Raw genomic sequence first — 21,690 nt, 5'->3', positions numbered from 1 at the left:
GAGCCCCAATAAATTGATTAATTAAAAAAAAAAGAAGAAAGACCTGGTAATCTAATTGAAAGGAAAATCAGCAATTAAAAACCTTATGGGGTACGATTCTACTCTGACATACATGTGATCACTGTGAATGAGAGATACATGAATGGGGATTGGTGTCATTCATTCTCTACCATCAAAGACTATTATTTCTATCATCTCATTATTTTATGGCACTGGATATTTTCCAGTGTGAGGAATTCCTTTGTGTGTGTGTGTGTGTGTGTGTGTGTGTGTGTGTAAGTGTGTGTGTAACCTTGAAACAGAATGGACTCAATGTCAGTGAGTTAGTTTCGCTTTGGATATATATGTAGCACTTCAGATGCTGAAGCTATGCTTAATGAAAAAAGAGTGCTAGAGTGCTGAGATGCTAGTTGTTCACTATTTATTCACTGTCTCTAATGCACGCATGTTGCTTTATTGTCAATTAACCGTTGCTGTTGTGGGAGTTATTGTGCCTTCAACATTTGTGTGGATAACGGAGCTTTTTGGAAACAAGCCTGTCCCCCTTAATTTTGCACATGCTCTTGTACAGGACTGTGCAGTGTCTGTTGTGCATAGGGTCGTTATAGGTTGGAACCAGCTCAATGGCACCTGACAACAACAACAGTATATCTAGTGATGCCATCTTTTGCTTCGTACCTACAAGCCATCGAGAAACTTGATCAAGCAGTAGTGAAAGCACATCCCAAGAGTGATCTGTGTTTTGGATCCTAGATTGTTTTGTGGCACTTCTATTGCAACTATACATTTTTGGAAGGTCCTTTAATCCAATTATTAGACTGTCAGTGTAACATGAATATCTGTCACAGCATCCAAAGTGCTCTGTATTTTATATTAAACGCTGAGGATAGCCTAAAGAGGAAATAGTGGGTTGAAATCATTAATACACCATCTACAGGAATTAGCTGTCCGAAATGGGTTTCTTGATTGGAAATTGCATTATTTTAGCAGGTATTCATCTTGTCTTGGTCACATCAAGGAAGCATCTCTATGCTTCAGGAAGGCATTGACTAGTAATTGAGTTCTATGTGAAAAAAAAAGTATAAGAAGTTACTTCCCTGTGCCATCTTATACACTTTATACCTTTCTTATCTCTCCTTATTTGAATCATTGCCATTGGCTTTTAAACATACTTGTCTGTTTTTATTAAAAATAAAACATTACAATTTTCATTCAACCATTATTCCTCTCTACCTAATGCCATATACTCCTCCTTTCTTCCATAATCATACGTCTCAAAAAGAGTTATAAAAAAAAAAAGAGTTATAATCATATTTTACATTCTCTGCCTTCCCACTTTATATTCAAAGCACTCCAGTCTGGCTAGCAGTTTCATTCTCTTAACAAAACAGCTCTAGCTGTGGTCTCAAAAGGTCTCCATGTTGCTAAATCTGGTTGCTGTTTTTAAGTCTTCATTATATTTTACCTCCCTCTGACATCGAGCATTTATTCACTGTTTCTTCCTGAAATCCTTAAAAAATATATAAATCTATAACACAGCACTCCCCTGGTTTTCCTGCTATTCTCTGTTTCATATCTGTTTTCAGCGTAGATTGCCCGTTAACCATCCATTTATTGTTGCAGTTCCTCAGCATTTACTTCTAGACTCTTCCTTCTTTCTGTGGGCAATTTCAGATATGTTAAGACTTCACTGGCTACTTGTGTTGATCCAGTTCTTCTTCTGAGATCTTAATATTTCCTATTAAATGGTTCAAAATCAGACTCTTATTTCTCCCCACAGATCTCATTCTCTTCGGTGTTAACTATTTTTGTGAATAAAAGGCATGGTCCATCCTGTTACACAGCCAAGGATCTTTGGCATCTTTCCTTTCCCTCCCCAACTTTTATTAGCTGTAATGTATGGACTTATAGCTCCTCTTTCTCAGCTTCCAGCCACTCCTTTTCACTGTCAACAGTGCCACCTTCACCACCACCATTACCCTGTTCCACCATCTCTTCCTTTGGACTCCTCACTTACCTCTGTCACTGGTTAGCTTCTGTCCCTCCTCCAGTCTCTTCCGTATTGGAGCTGCTTTCCAACATGCAAATTTCTTCTTCTTTTTTTTCTTCTATAGATCTTTTCAAATTAAATTACATTTTAATTTTTAAAAATTATTTTATTGGGGGCTCATACAATTCTTATCACAATCCATACATCCATCCATTGTGTCAAGCACATATGTACATTTGTTGCCCTCATCATTCTCAAAACATTTGCCTGCTACTTTAGCCCTTAATATCAGCTGCTCTTCTTCCCCCTCTCTCCCCCTTCCCCCTCCCTCATGAACCTTTCATAATTCATAAATTATTATTGTTTTGTTACACTGTCCGACGTCTCCCCCCACCCTCTTTTCTGCTGTCCATCCCCCAGGGAGGAGGCTATATGTACATTCTTGTAATCGGTTCCCCCTTTCTACCCCACATTCCCTCCACCCTCCAGGCATCGCCACTCTTACCACTGGTCCTGAAGGAGTCATCTGTCCTGGATTCCCTGTGTTTCCAGTTGCTATCTGTACCAATATACATCCTCTGGTCTAGCCGGATTTGGGTAGAATTGGGATCATGATAGACATTTTTATTTTTTTATATAATAGTTGTATTGACATATCTTACATAGTCCAGTATATTCATCCACATTCAATTCTGTTGTTCAGTCCCACCGAGTGAGGTTATACAGTCATCATGGAAATCAACTCTATCTACCCCCCGCCCCTTTTCACCCACTTCCCATACCCTCAGGGAACCATTACTTCTGCAACTATTTCTGAAGGGTTATCTAATTTTAACTCTCATGTACTGCATAATCTTTTTTTAATTCACTTTATTGGGTGCTTGTACAACTATCACTATCCATAATACATCCTTTGTGTGTCAAGCACATTTGTACATTTGTTGCCCTCATCCTCAAAACATTTGCTTTCTACTTGAGCCCTTAGTAGCAGCTCCTCATTTTCCCCCTCCCTCCGTGCTCCCCCCACCCTCATGAGCTTCTGATAATTTATAAATTATTATTATTTTGTCATATCTTACACCATTCAATGTCGAACATATGCAAATCTAACTTGATTAATGAAATAAAACAAGTAACCATAATAGTAAGGGAGGAAGTATTAAGAGAACTAAAGGATACTTATGTGGTTCATTAGTACCATACGGCATCCTGTCTTTTATCATCCATTCCATGTGGCTCTTCTGAGGGTCTGCCCAATTATCATACAGGTGGGTTTGGGTTCTCCACTACATCCATGCCCCTTCACATTGATTTGCTTGTGTATATTTGGACTTTTGATACCTCTTCCTGTTTATACCTCATGAACACACAGACTGGTGTGCTTCTACCATCTAGGCTTTTTGTTTCCCTGCTAGATGGCCACTTGTTTAACTACAAGCCTTTAAGACCCCAGACACCATATCTTTTGATAGCTAGGTACCATCAGCTTTCTTCACCACATTTGCTTATGCAGCCATTTTGTCTTCAGCAATCATGTCAGAGAAGTGAATATCATATAATGCCAGATTGATAGAACACACCGTTCTTGTATTGAGGCAAAATTTAAGTAGAAGCCCAAAGTCCATGTGCTTCATTGTTGCGAGTGCTTATATATACATACATATAAACAAATACACACAGATATATACATATTTTTTTCCTCCTACCCCACTATTATGTTTATCCATCATTCACCTCTCATTAATTCCTCCCAGAAACAAATCAATTGAACATGATCAGAAAACCTGCACCCTTCTCACTGTCAGTTTTAGAAAACTTATTATTCCCCTTTGCCTGTCATTATTGGCTCCCCGCTCCCCTCCCCTTGACCACCTCCTTTCCCATGTTCCCCTGAACCCATCGGCTGAGTCCAGGGGGACAACCCATTAGGCTGTCTCCGTAAGATTGCTTATCTTGCATATCTTGTATAGATAAACACCAAACAAAAAGATAACAAACAACCCCCACAAACCAACCAACCAACCATAAAGATAGGCACACGTCTAACAGGGATCATGACGTAGAACAGATGGATATCCCTGTTCAACATGAAAATTTCTATATTGTAACGTCCTCTTCAGTAGCTTCCCATTGTTCCTTGGACACAGACCAACACTTTCTTCATAGCCTCTGTGACTCTACAAAGTGTGCTTCTTGCCTGCCTCCACGGTGTCATTTTCCTTCAGTCAGTGTCCTTCCTCTTGGCATTTCAGTCCCTGGTCCTTCCCATGTTCCCTACTTGCACCATGCCTCTAGATCGTTCTTCTTCTGAGAGTTGGATGTGCTTTCTCCTCCCTCTGCTCCTTCAGATTTCAATGTGATCTTCAGTTCATTTCTTCCAACTAGTTCACGTCTGTGCCCGTCCTCTGTAACAGTTGTAATAGTTACTATTTTATACTTGCTCGAACGGCAATTTGATTAATGCATATACAGACTTGCAGTGCTTAATGTCCAGGTTATGTTCTGTGAAATTGGACATTATGTGAATGTCATATTAAGGCGATATGGGAGCCCACTTCTGGCCATTCATATCACTGCTGCTGCTACTCCCACTCTAGCTGCTGGTGGAGGCTGGAGGTATGGTGGTTTACACCAGTGGGAGTGAAGCAAAAGAAAGAGAGCTTGGGGAGAAGTGGAGGCACCCAGCTCTGCCTGCTCCTCTGCGCTTTCTGTGCAATAGAATCAGCACAACCCCAAGCCTATTCCCTGAGCCACGTCTTCTGCCTCTCCGGTCAGTATCCCTTTGGGATCCCGTGCTTCAAGGGTCTTGTTTGGAGTCTTTAAAACAGTGGTTCTCAACCTTCCTAATGCCACGACTCTTGACAGTTTCTCATGTTATGAGGACCCGCCAACCATAAAATTATTTTCGTTGCTACTTCATAACTGTAATTTTGCTACTGTTATGAATCGGGTGACCCCTGTGAAAGGGTCATTCGACCCCCAAAGGGGTCACAACCCACAGGTTGAGAACCATTGCTTTAAAACGATTAGAGGGGGATAAACAGAAGAATTACTTTCACTTTAAAAAACAATAAAACCATATGATGCTACACCTATATCTGTCATTGGACGTAGTCCAAAGAGGCATGAACTGGCACAGACCTGGTATTTAGCCATGTTCCACAAGGCAGTGGCTATTTCTCCTTGAGCCCTGCTGTACAATTACTCTTTGATATAAAGCTCTTTCTTATACACACATGAATGTCTGAATTTGTTTCTGTAGTCAACCCAGACTAACACAGTGAGTTAGGGAGTGCATGCATTAATCTACTTGGTTGACAGTGGATAGAAGTTAAGAGGCCAGGCTCCTGAATCAGAATATTGGTGTCAAATGTGATGTGCTGGACACATTGCTTTTCTTTCCTTGCTTCAATTTCCTTGTTTATAAATAGGGACAATAAGTATATATGTTCCACGAGTTGTTAAGATTTCCGACACAGTACAGAATAATGCTTGCCTTATCAAATGCTTCATAAATATAAGCTCCTATCAGCATCAGTAAAATTTTGCAGAAAATAATTTAAAAATGGTTACAGTAGTACATTTCCAAGGGACTATCAGAAATTCAAGCCAGATTCAGAAGAGTATGTGGAGTGAGGGATGGATAACATTGCTGACATTAGGTGGACCCTTGGCTAAAAGCAGGAGATACCGGAAAGATGTTTACCTGTGTTTTACTAACTATGTAAATGTATCTAACCATGTGGATCATAACAAATTATGGATAATATTGTGAGAATTCCAGAATAATAAATAGTGCTCACGCAGAACCTATACATAGAGTAAGAGGCAGCCATTGGACCAGAACAAGGAGATACTGTGTGCTTTGAAGTCAGGGAAGATGTAATCAGGGTTGTATTCTTTTACCATATGCATTCATTTGACATGCCGTACATCAAGAGATGACCTACATGAAGAAGAGCACAGCGCTGCAATGGGAGGAAGGCTCATGTGTTAGGCTAGCTTCTTTAGAGAAGCACACCAGTGATGCTTACGTGAAAGAAAGAACTTTATATTAGGAAAGTGGCTCACACAGTTGTAGAAGTAAACAAATCCAATCTGGCTCAAGTCTGTGGGTCAGATATTAAATGGAAGGTTTTTCCCAACTCACGTAGCTGCTGGAGTTGATGAACTAGGAAGCAGGAAGACAAACCCAGGAGCAGCAAGACTGCAGTTGGTGGTGATGAGTCAACTGAGTCCAAAGCGTCATGGCAGGCAGCGGATAGCTCCACGTTTGGCAGGCAATATGCCAGCACATTGACTCACTCTCAAAATTGGAGCTCACTGAGCGATGCAGGATCCAGACCAGCAAGAGACAAGCCTTTCCACAAAGCCCACCTAAATAGGAGTAGGCTACACCCCCAACAAAATTTCCTTTCAGTTGCACCAGTGTTAGGACTTGAGGAAGGAGGCTGTGTTGTTTTTGTTGTTAGTGTCGTCCAGTGGGTGCCAACCCGCAGCGACCCTATGCACAACAGAACAAAACACTACCCGCAGATGCACCATGCTCACAGTTGTCCCTACACTTGAGCCCACTGTTGGAGACACTCGGTCAATCCTTCTCCTGGAAGTCCTTCCTCTTTTCCACGGCCCCTCCATTTTGCCAAACACAATGTCCTTCTCCAGGGACTGGTCTCTCCTGAGCACATGTTCAGAGTGTGTTAGATGAAGTCTCACCATCCTTTCTTGTAAGGATCCCGCAGGCCCTAGTTCTTCCAAGACAGATTGGTTTGTTCTTTTAGCAGTCTCTGGTTTGTTTTTTTTAAATCGTTTTATTAAGGCTTCATACAACTCTTATCACAATCCATACATACATCAGTTGTGTAAAGCACATTTGTACATTCATTGCCCTCATCATTCTCAAAACATTTCCTCTCCACTTAAGCCCCCGGCATTAGGTCCTCATTTTCCCCCTCCCTCCCGCTCCCCCCTCCCTCATGAGCCCTTGATAATTTATAAATTATTATTTTGTCATATCTTGCCCTGTCCGATGTCTCCCTTCACCCACTTTTCTGTTGTCCGTCCCCCAGGGAGGAGGTCACATATAGCTCCTCCTTATAATCGGTTCTCTCTTTCCAACCCACCCACCCTCTACCCTCCCAGTATTGCCACTCACACCACTGGTCCTGAAGGGATCAACATTCCTCTCCAGCACCACAAGTCAAATGCATCATTCTTCAGTCTTCCTTATTCAGTGTCCAACTGAATAAATATGGGAGAGGATACAGCACTGACCCATACCTTTCCTGATCTTAAACTATGCAGTATTCCCTTGTTCTAGTTACATAACTGTCTCCTGACTCATGTACAAGTTCTGCATGAGCATAATGAATTGTTCCAGACTTCCCATTCCTCTCAAGGTTATCCACAGTTTGTTATGATACACACAGTCTAAGCCTTGGCATAGTCAATAAAACAACAACAACAAAATAAACATCTTGTTTGGTATTCTCTGCTTTCAGTCAAGAGCCTTTTGACATCAGCAGTGATATCCCTTATTCATGTCCTCTTCTGAATCCAGCCCGAACCTCTCGTAGCTCCCTATCATTGCACTGCTGCAACTGTTGGATGATCTGCAGCAAAATTTTACTCTCATGTGATATCTATGATGTTATTCTGTTGGGTCATTTTTCTTTTGGATGTGTACAAATATGGCTCTCTTTCAGTTAGTTGGTCAAGTAATTGTCTTCTAAATTTCCTGGTATAGATGAGTAAGCGCTTACAGTGCTTCATCAGCCCTTTGAAACATTTCAATCGATATTTCATCAATTTCTGGAGCCTTATTTTTGGCTAATGCTTCCAGTAAAAATTGAGCATCTTCCTTCCAAGCACCATTGGTTCTTTTTTTTTTTTTTTTGCACCATTGGTTCTTGCTCATATGCTATCTCTTGAAACAGTGGACTGTGGACTAGTTCTTTTTGGTACACTGACTCTGCGTTTTCTTTTCATCATCTTTTGAAGCTTCCTGCGTCATTCATTATTTTCCCTAGAGGATCTCTCAATATTGCAACTTGAGTTTGAATTTTTTTCTTGAGTTCCTTCAGTTTTTGAGATATGCTGATCATGTTCTTCTCTGTAGGTCTTTGTAAGGTTCATTATAGTATTTTACTTTGTCTTCTGGAGCTGCCCTTTGAAATTTTCTGTTCAGATCTTTGACTTCATCATTCCTTCCACTTGCTTTAAGATACTCTACTATTAAGAGCAAGTTTCAAAGTCTCTTCTCACATTCACTTTGATCTCTTTCTTTCCTTTTTTAAAAAAAATCATTTTATCGGGGGCTCATATAATTCTTATCACTATCCATACATGCATCCATTGTGTCATGCACATTTGTACATTTGTTGCCATCATCATTCTCAAAACATTTGCTTTCTACATGAGCCCCTAATATCAGCTCCTCATTTCCCCCCCTCCCTCCCCACTCCCCTCTCCCTCATGAACCCTTGATAATTTATAAATTATTATTATTTTGTCATATCTTACACGGTCCAATATCTCCCTTCACCCACTTTTCTGTTGTCCGTACCCCAGGGAGGGGGTTATATGTAGATCCTTGTAATTGGTTCCCCCTTTCTACCCCACCTTCTCTCCACCCTCCAGGTATCACCACTCTCACCACTGGTCCTGAATCTTTCCTGTCTTTTTGATGATCTTTTTCTTTCTTCATGATTGATAATCTTGATGTCATCCCACAGCTTATTAGCTCTTCTGTCATTAATGTTCAATATGTTAAATCTGCTCTAGAGATATTTTTGAAATCCTAGTGGGATAGACTCAAGGTAATATTTTGGCTCTTGTGGATTTATTTCAATTTTTTTCAGATTTAACCAGAACTTAAAAATGAGCAATTGGTAGTCTGCTCCACAGTCATCCCCTGGCCTGGTTTTAGCTTCTGATACTGAGCTTCTCCATCATCTCTTTCCACGGATGCAGTTGATTTGATTTCTGTGTATTTCATCTGGTGAAGTCCACATGTATAGTTACCATTTGAGTTTTTGAATAAAGGTGTTTGCTATGAACAAGTTGCTGGTCTTGCAACGTTCTACCACGCAGTCTCCAGCTTCATACCCCACAAGACTGCATTTTCCTCCTTTTTGGTTTCCACATTTTGTATTCCGATTAGCAATAATAGTGCATTTTGATTGCATGTTTGTAATTAAGGAGGATGTACTAATCTAATCTTACAACTGCTGTGCTACCCACAGCAGATCTGATCGTGGAATTGATCATAGTCTGGGGGACTATGCAGACCTGAACTGCCAAACCACTTAGAATCCTGGTGGAGACAGTTGACACAAAACCCAACTATCACAGCTCATTAACAGCTTTCCATATGCAGATGACACAACCCTGCTTGCTGGAAACAAAGAGGACTTGAAGTATTTCCTGTTGAAGACAAAAGGCTAAATCCTTCATTAGCATTACCTCTCCACATCCAGAAAATGAAAACTCAAAACTGGGTTAATAAACAACAACATACCGAACTGTGAAAATATGTTGTCAATTATTTCGTTTTATATGGACCTACAATAAATGATCATAAGAGCAGAAGTCAGGAAATCAAATAACGTATTTCATTTGACAAATCTGCAAAACACCTCTTTTTAAGTGTTTAAAAGCAAAGATGCCATTTTGAGATCATTGTTCGCTTGACTCACACCAAGGTATTTGCCGACCCAGGATATGCATGCAAGAAAAAGCTGCACTGTCATTACCATTGGGTTTCCAGACATTTCTTATATACCTGTCTCTATGGCCACGTGTCAAACTGACATGTAACAAAACTGCACATCTTCTTTTAAAAAAAACTTATTTAACAACAACATAATTATACATTATTAACTTAGAAATGAAGTTATTTGATACATACTCATACCAAATTTATGATAAACATTATACGGCATTTGAGATACTGGGTTCATCGTATTGTAAAGTTTGCTTGGGTCATTCGGTATAACAATCTCTGCTGCATCATTTGTTTTTATATTCGATGTTTATGTTCTGAAAACGTTTTGACTACCTTTATATTTATTACTGCAACAATGCTTTCATGAATTAAACAGATTTATTTGGATTAGTACTCAATTTATTGTTGCAACAAATTGATGCATATCCATAGAGATAGGTATACCACACAGAGAATTTTGAGATGAGAAGGCTTAGAGGAAAATGAATGTGGATGCATATTTGTCTCGTTAAACGGATGAAAGTCAGCAAAAATGGTAGGAGGTAAATGTGGTTTCTATAATTTTTGTTGAAATTGAAATGCATGAAAATGCTGTCTTAGCAGAAAAGTGGGTGAAGGGAGACATCGGACAGGGCAAGATATGACAAAATAACAATTTATAAATTATCAAGGGCTCATGAGGGAGGGGGGAGCGGGGAGGGAGGGGAAAAATGAGGACCTAATGCTGGGGGTTTAAGTGGAGAGAAAATGTTTTGAGAATGATGTACAAATGCGCTTTACACAATTGATGTGTGTATGGATTGGGATAACAGTTGTATGAGTCCCTAATAAAATGATTTTAAAAAAAAAGAAGGAAAAGAAAATGCTGTCTTTACATTATGACTTGGTGAAGAATATTGAATATAATACTTTCAGGAGGGTGGCTAAATCTGTGTTGGAAGAAGTACAGCCAAATACTCCTTAAAAGTAAAGATAGCAAGACTTCATCTCACATTCTTTGGGCTCACAAACTTCAGACATGTTATCGGGAGGAACTAATACTTGGTGATAAATATCATGCTTGTTGAAAAGAGGAAGACTCTCAACAAGGATTAGCCCACTGGTTGTAGTAATGGGCTTGAAATAACAGTAAAATTGTGGGGATGGCACAGGACCAACCAGGCAGTATTTCCTTCTGTTGTATATAAGGGTTGTTCTAAGTAAGAACCAGCTTGGCCAGCACATAGCAACAATATCCATAGCAACAGGAGCAGCATCTTCCATTAGCAGTAACCAAGATGCTTTGGTTAAAATCTATGTCAGGTAGATTTGATAGATCAGTTCCAAAGGGAAGAAATACCTTTGTGGGGGCAAACTTTTTTCTTAGAACACTTTAGTCTTTTAATGTCATTCAGCCATTACAATAATTCCCAGTGATTTCCAAAATACAGACTGTCAAAAGTGTTATTTTTGAAAACTGTTTCTTACTTAGTTTGTCACTATTTTACTTTATTATATTACTCTAAAAGACAACGTTGGGTTCTGACTGGTCTGCAAGTTACTGATGATTTGAATGGGTAGAAGATGGAGCATATTTCTCTTCATAAGCAATCCCTTTACTCAAGTAGACTGAGGGTAGAAATGGAGGAGATGTTATCAGCCATCACGGCTGTGTTGCTTTTTAATATAGGAATCGTGATTTTATGGTATAATTTCTAGAGAATTGTATGTGATGTGATCATGGTTATTGGGCTTATTGGTATCACTATCTGTTTTTAACCATGTCCATCTAGAAAAAGAAAGTTCTGTTCACACACATATTTTGCTCATGTCTTTTATATAAACTATAGGTTTACATCACTCTGTGACATAAACCTTGTCTGTTACCTTGTTAACTGTGGTGGCTTACCTGTTGCTGTGATGCTGGAAGTTATGTCACTGGTATTTCAATGACCAGCTGGGTAACTCTGCTGGTGAATGGATTTCAGCTGAGTTTCCAGTCTAAGCACAGACTTCAAAAAAAGAAGAGGCATCCAATTCTGAGAGATGAGCCACTGAAACCTTATGAATAGGGGAACATTGTCAGAGAGAGTGCCAGAAGATGAGCCCCTCAAGTTGGTAGGCCCTCAAAAGACAACTAAGGAAGAACTGCTTTCTTAAGAGAGTCAGCCACAATAATGTGGATATATTGAAGCTTTTTGGACTTCATTTGCTATTGGGGTGCAACACAAAATGAGAAGAAACAACTGAAAGCATCTATGAATCATCAAAACATGGAATGTACAGAATATTAAGCTAGGAAAATTGGAAGTCATAAAAAATGACATGGAATGTATAAAAATTGTTATCCTAAGTATTAGTGAACTAACGTGGACTGATATTGGCCAGTATGAATCAGACTATACCAGGAATGACAGATTAAAAAACAATGGCATTCTAGTCGTCATCTAAAGAATATTTCAAGATCTATCTTGAAGTAACAATGTTATATCTGATAAAATCATATTTATACACATAAAAGGTAATCAGGGTAATATAACTATTGTTCAAGTTTATGCACCATCTGCTAAAGCTAATGATGAAGAATTTAAGAATTTGATCATGATCTTCTATACAAAATTGGTCAAACACGCAATTAACATGCATTGACAATTACTCGTGAGATTGGATGGCAAAAGTTGGAAATGTCCAACTTGTATGTGAAAGGTGGACATTGAGTCAGGAAGACAGAAGAACCATGCATTTGAATCAGGGTACTGGTGAAGAATATTGAACAGTACCATGGACTGCCATCTTGGTAAAAGTACAGCCAGAATTCTCCTTAGATGCAAAGATGAGGGGACTTCATCTCACATACCTGGGACATATTATCAGGAGAAACCAGTCCCTGGAAAAGGACCTGTGCTCTCTAAAGTAGAGAGTCAGTGCAAGAGAGGAAGACCAACAGGGAGATAAAAGAACACTATTGACAAGTGTTAATCAGTATTAACACTAGTGATTACGTCACTCTTAACAGTAGTGACTACAACATTGAGCTCCAGCTTAACGACAGTTGTGAGATTGGTACAGGACTTGGCTGTGTTTTGTTCTGTTGTACATAAACTCACTATGAGATGGAAGCAAATGACGGCACCTAATAACAGGAGCAAAGCTGGGTCATTGTTCTCAGGCCACTGATGTCAGGTGATATGGCTCCATCCCAGAGGGCTGGTTTGGCATTTCCATGTTGACGCTTTGAAGACTTTCCTCACAAAATCTGTTGACAACAGCAGAGTCATGAAATGTACTCCCAAAAGATCCAGCAGAAATTCCATTGTAACGTTTGAGAATTCCCTAGAACTTTTATTTGTTTTAGCCACTATATTTACTGAAATTTACGCACCTCTTGTTGCTACACCTACTTTGATCCTAGACAGCCTTGTATAAAAACTGTCTTCTTGCTGACTGTTACGGATAAAATGGTATTCCTTTAAAATATGTGTCAACCTAAAAAACAATAAAATATGTCTCAACTTGACTACATCACTGGGATAGTTAGATTTTATGTCAACTTGGACAGGTCAGGATTCTCCCATGATAGTATCTTCTGTGAAGCAGCTAAGCAGGTGTGTGGAAAAGAGATTTCCTTAATGTGGTCACCACCTTGATACAATTGAAGAAAGTTTCATTCGGGGTATGGTGTAATCCTTAGCATAAATTGACTCTGTGTGGAAGCTAACTGGACTTCTGCCAGATTTGGATCCTACATCTGGTTCATTGAATTCCTGTTATATATTACCTTCCAATCCCAAGAGCCATCAGCTGACTGCCACTCTTAGATTCCTTCTGCCGATCTTGAGTTAATTCATCATGTCATTCACTAGCCTATGGTTGCCCTTCTTTGTCTTCTTGCTTCCTGTTTTCTGCCCCTTCAGCTATAGGAACTTGGAGAAGACTTCAGGTTATATCTGATTCATAGACTTGAGCCATACTGGACTTAGCCGCTTCTATAACTATGTGAGCCATTTCTTGATATAAATCTTTTCTATATAAATATGCATGCCAGCCTCACTGGTTTTGTGTCTCCAAAGAACCCCACCTAACACATTTGGTACAGGAGTGGTTCTAGAGAAATAAAATTATAAAGATGGGTTTTCTAAATTCTGGACCTTTGACTGAAGTCACAGCAAGTCCTGAAAGGTCAAACCCAGATAGTGACTCAGGAAGAAATGTGCTTTGTTCCTAAGGAGATGCGGTTTTCAACCTGATTAGGCCTGAAGGTACTGGGAATTTGGGACAGCTTAGTACAGCTAAGTCTGTAACTGTGTTAGTTCAGGTAGACTAGAGAAATTCATAGTCATGTGTATAGGAAAGAGCTGTATATACAAGAACAGTTGAATATGGAGAAAACATCCCAGCCCAGTCCAGATCAAGTCCATAAGTCTGATATTAACCTGTATGTCCAAAACCTGTCTATAAAGTCCTCTTCAGACTCATGAAACGCATGCAATATGCCAAATGCAGGAAGATCACAGGCCAGTGGGTGGGAAGTCTTGTGGATCCAGTGGCATTGTAAGCATCTCAGCACTAGCAGGGGTCTCCACATGTCTCTTCCAGCTCAGGGCACTAGTATATTCCATATGTCTTGTCAGCTGCAATGTCTCGCAGGGAGTGAGCGTGTGTTCCATCTCCAGAAAGCACCTCCAAATGAGGTCGTCAACCTGATTGACAGGCTAGCGTCCACTTCATTCACTCTGAATCCTCAAATTGACACCATATTATGTAACGATCACAGTCACTATTAGTTAAAGAGAGCATTTTTAATCCATGGTGCCAAAGTTAATACCCCAAAATAGCACCACTGATAGATGAAGTGTTGGCAAGAAGTGATCTACGTGATCTGTGTTTGATATCCATCCAAAGTTTTGTCAGGCTGAGATTATAGGGAAGTTGATTAGTACTACTTACAATAGATAAACTGAAAAAGGAAATAGATGAACTCAGAGCTTTGGAAGGCCAACTCAAATGTCACATAAAAGACCTCAAAGCTTCTACTTTTACCATATAAGAATGCCTCTTCTCTTCTATAACAGTACTCTTATGGCTGAAAAGGCCCACTTAATTATCAACCTAGAAAGGTGTCTCATTTAAAATGAAGGCATTGATTGGAAAGAAATGGGATCTTACAACATGAGATGGGATATATGGGTTGATCATGTGGGAGAATCCAACAGAATGCTCAAACTATAGAATAATATCATTAATATCACATGCAAATAAAATTTTGCTGAAGATGATCTAACAACGGTTACAGCAGGACATTGACAGAGATCTGTCAGAGGTTCAGGCTTAATTCAGACAAGGACGTGGAACAAGTGTTATTGATGCTGATGTCAGATGGATCTTGGCTCAATACCAGAAAGATGGTTACTTGTGTTTTGACTATGAAAGCATTCAATTGTGTGGACCATAACAAACTATGGATACCCTTGAGAAGAATTGGAATCCCAGAACACTTCATTGTGCTCATGAGGAATCTGTAGGAAGAGCAACAGGCAGTTGTGCAAACAATGCAAGGTTATACTGCATGGTTTAAAATCAGAAAAGGTGTGAGTCAGGTTTTCAGTGTCTCACCATACTTATTTAATCTGTATACTGAGCAGCTCATCAGAGAAATTGGATTATATGAAGAAGAATACACCATCAGGATGGTAGGAAAGCTTATTATCAACCTGTGATAGGCAGATGACACAAGTTGCTTGCTGAAAGTGAGGAGGACTTGAAGCACTTGCTGATGAAGATCAAGGATTATAACCTTTAGTATGAATTACAACTCAATGTAAAGAAAACCAAAATCCTCACAACTGGAGCCGTAGGTAACATTATGGCAAATGGAGAGAACATTGAAGTTGTCAAGGATTTTTGTCTTGCGTGGGTCCACAGTCGATACTCATGGAAACAGCAGCTAAGAGATCAAATGATGTATTGCATTGAGTACCTCTGCTGCAAAAGACCCCCTTTAAGTGTTGAAAAGCAAGAATGTTACATTGAGGATTGAGGTGCACCAGACCCAAGCCATGGTATTACATATTACTTCATATGCATGTAAAAGTTGGACATTGAATAAGAAAGACTAAAGAAGAAATGATGCATTTGAATTGTAGTGCTAGTGAAGAATATTGGAAGTACCATGGACTACCAAAAGAAAAAACAGATCTGTCTTGAAAGAAATAAAGGCAGAATGCTCCTTAGAGGCGAGGATGGCGAAACTTCATCTCACTTACTTTGGACATGTTATCAGAAGAATCTGGTTCCTGGAGAAGGACGTTATACTTGGTAAAGTAAAGGAGCAGTCAAAAAGAATGGTCGTCAACACTATGGATTGACCCAGTGACTGCACACAGCTGGGCTGAAAATTAGAACAATTGTAAAGATGGCCCAGGACTGGACGGGTTTTTGTTCTGTTGTACCCAGGATCACTCGGAGTCAAAACCGACCGGATAGCACCCAACAATAACAGCAGTCTGGAAGATGGGGTCTTTGAGCCCTTAAATTCACTGAGTCACCCTGGTCACCAGCAACAGCCCTCCCATCTGAAGAGATCAAGCCACTCTGAGTAAAATGTCTCCATTCTCTACCCCACCCCCCCACACACACACCCATATGAATAGATTAGCTGTGGATTTTGATCTGGCACCTGGAGCATTGCCTGAGGCAGATACCTTTTTGCTGCATGAAAGAGTCCAATCCAAACTCATAACCATTGAATCCAGTCAGACTTGTACCAACCCTACAGGACAGGGTAGAACTGCCCCTGTGGGTTTCTGAAACTTTAACTCTACAAGAATAGAAAGCCACACTTTTCTCCTGAAGTACCTCTGGTGGTTTCAAACTGCAGCCCAACATGTAACCACTATGCCACCATAGCTCCTAGCTGCCTGAAGAACTCTGGTCTCCAGTCCTGTCAAAGGACTCTTTCCCCCAGTCTGCCCCTATGGCCTCATGGGGAATTTCTTATGATCAGTTGATTGAGGAGCAGGAAACTTGTGCTTGCTTTACTGCTGCTTTTGCACAGTTTGCAGGTATCCCTTGAAAGTGGACAGCAGCAGTACTACATCACCTCTGGGACCTCTCTGAAAGACAGTGTGAAGGGAAATCTTCCCAATGGGCAGAACACCTGGTTATTTAGCTTTCTTGGAAGGAGAAGTGATGGAATATGCGACTGTCTACTGATTCAATGATTTGGATGGATGGACAGGGACTTAGAAGAAGCGTGGTTGGAAGATCAGTGACGGAGGGTGTGGGGAAGAGGTATCTGGATAGACTTCTCTGAATGGGCCAAAAAAGTGAAGATAATTCTCATGTGAATGCTCACCAGAGTCTTACCTCTGCCAAGGAGGACTTTAATAATAAAGGGCTAGGAGCCACTCTTGTTATTGCCCAATGAGCACATGAACAAAGTGCCCATGGTGGCAAGAATGGAAAGCTGACTGGGCTACTGCCAGTGTTGAGTGCCCCATCTACTAGCAGTAGAGACCAGCACTGAGTCCAGGAGAGGGAACCATTCTTTGAGATCAACCAAAAATGAAATGAGTGAGGCTGTACTTTCACTTTATTTGTCCCACACCCTGACTGATCTTCTCCCACATACACCTGGTGAGCGTGTGTGTGTGTGTGTGTGTGTGTGTGTGTGTGTGTGTGTGTGTGAGAGGGCTTTTAGTAATTGTGCTCTCAAAGTATACGTGTGACCTGTAACATAACTGGTCCCTACTGGGCTGTAAGTGGGCATGCATAAGTGTGAGATTGTGTGTGTGTGTGTATGTGTATGTGTGTATGACACGTAACTAGCCCCGACTATGCTTGTCTCTTCTATAGCCTTCTAATGTGTGCCTGATCTCTTAGGAAGGACCCTTTTACTTATGGATGTGGCTAAAAATTCCATGCTGATTGATGGCCCTTTGGGCTGTCAACTCCGTCTTCTGTAAAATGTCTGCCTACCAATCATACCTTTCTATCCAACTGTTCTACATCTAGAGCTTTATTTTTGTAGAAGTACAGCTATAGGTATTTAAAGGTACAAAATGTTTTCTGCTTTTTTAAAATAAAAACTGGAAAATTATAACCAGTACTGAAAAACATTAATAGTACATTCTTAAGTTGGAATACAATGCAGTGAATAGAAATAATGAAGTTGATAAGTATGTATTATATTAGAGTTTACATTTTTGAGAACTGAGCACAGAATAGACCGACGTTTCCAAGATGCTCTGGAGCTTCATGCCAGCACACTTTTCCTGTTTTCTTTTCTCTTCTTTGGCTCCCCCTCTGTCCCCTTGCCCCTGACCTGGAAGCCCGCGCTTAGATTCAGAGGCCTCCTCCAGTTCTTACAGAGGATGTACAGTCCCCTGGTGCCAGCTCACCAGCTTTTATGTGCATTCTCTTTCCCTCTCTGGGACTCACCTTGGGGTCTCCTCCCATCCCGACTTGCTAGTCACACAGGTAGAGATACCGCCCTCACCATTCTCCCTCCCTTTTCCTCTTTCCCACTCTCTCGGTCTCTCCTCTCGTTCTCTCTCATGCATTAGCCAATTGAAGAGTTATAAGGAAAAATTTATGGTAATTGCATTTTTCATGGTTATTGCATTTTATCATGTTTATGATAGCTACTTTTAAAAACCAAAAGCCCAGTGACTGAGAGTTGAGTCTGATTCGTAATCACTCACTGGGACAGAGTAGAACTTATTACGGTTTGCAAGACTTTATCTTTATGGGGCAGACAGGGACATGTTCCTCCCACAGAGCAGCTCGTGCATGGGTTTAACCACCAACCCGGCCCCTAACCCACAACACTTTACCCATAGTGCCGCCACAGAGGTATAAAATTACTGACTTGATTGGCAAAATAGAATTCTTTGATAGTTGCTGTATACAGTCTGGCTTTCCTAAAACAGTTATTCATTGAAACCGCATTTTGCTTAATAATTGTTTTGTCTTGCAGGAGTTTATTTTGTCAGAAGATTACAACAAGATGACGCCTGTGAAAAGCTATCAAGGTAGGGATGGGAATCGTGTCTCAGTTACCTACGTTGCAAACATTTTCAGTCACTTTCACAGCCACAGGACAGAGTTTGCTTTAGTCAGGGCAAACCGGAGCAGAGCAGAGCAACAGTCCTTTGAGATGAAAATTATCCTCACTTAAAAAATAAATGTTTTGGACACGATGATGGCAACACAATCAGTCTAGTACTCCCTCTCCCTTCCTACGTACACTGTCTTTGCGCAAATTCTACTCGATACAATTTGGATTATGTATGAGCTGTAAGAGCCCCCAATAAAATAATTTATTAAAAAATAATATATCAAGAAGCTTGGGCCCAAAGAGGCTGGGTGACTTCCTGTGGCACTTCAGTATTAAAGTGCAGATCCAGGCACAGCTCAGGGCAACTCCAAATCCCACAGCCATTGTTACTATACCACATTGCCTCGAAGCAGTTCAGCAAGCCTGGGGTGTTAGGAATCATGCTTTACATGTGTTTCTTTCCTATATGGTTATTTATTTGTTTACAGTTTATTTGTATATAATCCACATATTATATAATTTGATAGATAATCATATCAAGAAGAAAGTACCATCATTACCACAATCAATTTTATAACTTTTTTTTTCATGGTTTAATCACTTTTAAAATGAGTTGTAAAATCACAGTCAGTTCTAGTGCTCCCTCACCCTTCCTACATACATTGTTTGCTCCCCAAATCTCCTTACCCTCCCTATCTCCCAGACCCCACCCCTACATACCCTATAGACTCTTGCATCAGTTATTATCTCTATGCATATACTCCTTCTGTGCTTCACAAACTGGAAAACCCAACAGAAACAGTAAAAAACAGAAACAAAGTAAAGTGGTATGGATAAAATAATAATAATATAAAGATAATGCAAACAATAAATAGGAAAGAAAAAACCACCGTCAATATTTTAAAAGCCAGGGAAGAGATTTTTGTCATGGAACAAGCAAGAAATATTTGCACCTAGAACAAATTCAGGTTGGGTCAAGAGGGAGGTCAACTGGCCAAGTATCAAATTCCATCCAGCATAATCAAATTACACTGATCACTGTCTGATAGTAAAGCTGTTCAAGACCCTTGCCTGTGGCTAGAGGGGATCTGCCAGCAACTTAATCTGAGTAGCTACTCTGCAGATGGGTTTTGGGCTCCCACTCCCCTCAGTAGCCTTCTACCAATTGGGTATTCACCATTTAAGCTCTGATACTTTTCCCTTCATCATTATTGTCATCTTTGGATCACACAAACTGGTGTGTTTATTCTATGTGGAATTAATTGACTCCTCACTCAGATGACCGCTTGTTTGAATACGAGCATTTAAAACTGCAGACACTATTTCAATTGACAGCCAGGCACCATCTGCTTTCTTCACCACACTTTGCTGTAGCACCCTTATCGTCAGTGATCATTTCCTGAATGTGAGTATTGAGCTGGGCCATGCTATCAGAACTAACTGTTCTTGGATTGGGGCTAGAGTTAAGTAGGAGTCCAGAAGCCATCTGCTTGTCCGTGGGTTATGCACGACTCAGGTTTACTTTGGCGGTCATATTATGACAAAGTCAAAACCCCATAAGACCAACTCTAACAACAACAATAACAAACCAACCAGCAAAATAAATACATAAACAGACAAGCCAACAATTTAAAGGCAGGAGAACAAAAACCCATAGAAACAAAAAAATACAACATTGTCAGTTGTCCCCCTGGGGTATATAAGGCAATTGCACTGATAACGTCATCAATTTTCCCAATGACACACTCTCTGGACACTGTCAGGATGAGTTGTTGCCCTACACTGTTTAGTCTCCCATTTGATTGAGCTCTGTGTACTCTAAATATGGGGATTGGTGCTTAGGGGGAACTTCCTGGGGTATCAAGATGTTGATATAAAAGAAGATCACTACAATGAAGTGATATAAAAGAAACCTGTCATGTTACTGCGAGGGGGAGTCAAGGTGTTGATATAAAAGAAGGCTACTGCAATGTCCAATTTGAATTATTGAAGTCTTTATTTTGTTTTTTTTTAAATCAGGTTAACCCAGACTGCAGTGGGGATGTTCAAAAGGAACTTTCCACCAGGCTGCAGTGCTTGTCTTCCCTGGACAAACCTCTTTTATATTATTCAGGGAGGGTAGAATACAGAAAGCAGAAGAAAAAGCAAGTTAAAACACATACCACTAAGCTGTATTGCCAGAAGTAAAACAAAAGTATATTTAGGTAAAGTTTCTGGCGCCTTGTTTTATGACCCCATTCCTGGATTTCATTTCCAGTTTGCCCTCCTAATGGGGGTGGGAAATGAGCACTCCTGTCCCTGGGAGAAAGATTTCCTCTCTTGATAAGGAGAGAGAGGGGTAGTTTAAACAAGAATTGCCCTAAGGGCACTTAAAAACTTGCTTTCTGTTGTAATGTTAAAACAGATTACCAGCCTCTCAGGGGCTGGTCAGAGGGGGCAGGGAAGATGCCCTCAAGGATAAGTGTTCTTGTGACAGTTCTGCTTAAATGTGCTGCTAGGAGCTGTCTATTTCAATGGTACTTTGAAGCATGAGGTTCCCCCTAAGGTCCACTGACCACCACTTTCACACTCCTGGACTGGTCACTCTCTGCTTCCTCTCTCATCTGAGTACCCCAGTCCCAAATCCAAGGGTGCAGTCGGGTGGCTAATCATTTTAGAATGCGGACAGTATCTGCATTGTCTCAGGGGAAAAAATGATAGGTTTTTTTTTTTTGCTTCAGAAATTTTATTATGAAAACTAGGAAATTACAAGATATTGCAGAGGTCATTTGGTTCTGTTAATTCATTCTGCATATGTTTATTTTTCTTTTTTTTAATCGTTTTATTAGGGGCTCATACAACTCATCACAATCCATACGTACATCAATTGTGTAAAGCATATTTGTACATTCATTGCCCTCATCATTCTCAAAACATTTTCTCTCCACTTAAGCTCCC

The 21,690-nt window shown here is 40.2% G+C and overlaps 1 protein-coding gene across 3 annotated transcripts in view; it reads left to right on the top strand.

The window, feature by feature from the left end:
• Positions 1-21,690, top strand: part of WDFY2 (WD repeat and FYVE domain containing 2) — a 206,353-nt gene that overhangs the window by 121,525 nt on the left and 63,138 nt on the right. For all 3 annotated transcript variants that reach the window (XR_006679435.1, XM_045283770.1, XM_004704266.2), the window contains exon 4: positions 18,673-18,727. Coding sequence is in view for 2 of the 3 variants with exons in the window: in XM_045283770.1 (XP_045139705.1) it covers positions 18,673-18,727 (55 nt within the window). In the remaining variant the exon portion in view is untranslated. The remainder of the gene's footprint in view (positions 1-18,672; positions 18,728-21,690) is intronic.

This window comes from Echinops telfairi, unplaced genomic scaffold (genome assembly GCF_000313985.2).
Source record: "Echinops telfairi isolate 266 unplaced genomic scaffold, ASM31398v2 ScPeMD7_7467;HRSCAF=8505_0, whole genome shotgun sequence".
NCBI lineage: Eukaryota > Metazoa > Chordata > Mammalia > Afrosoricida > Tenrecidae > Echinops > Echinops telfairi.
Note: the sequence above shows the minus strand (reverse complement) of the source record. Positions and strands in the feature narration are given on the sequence as shown.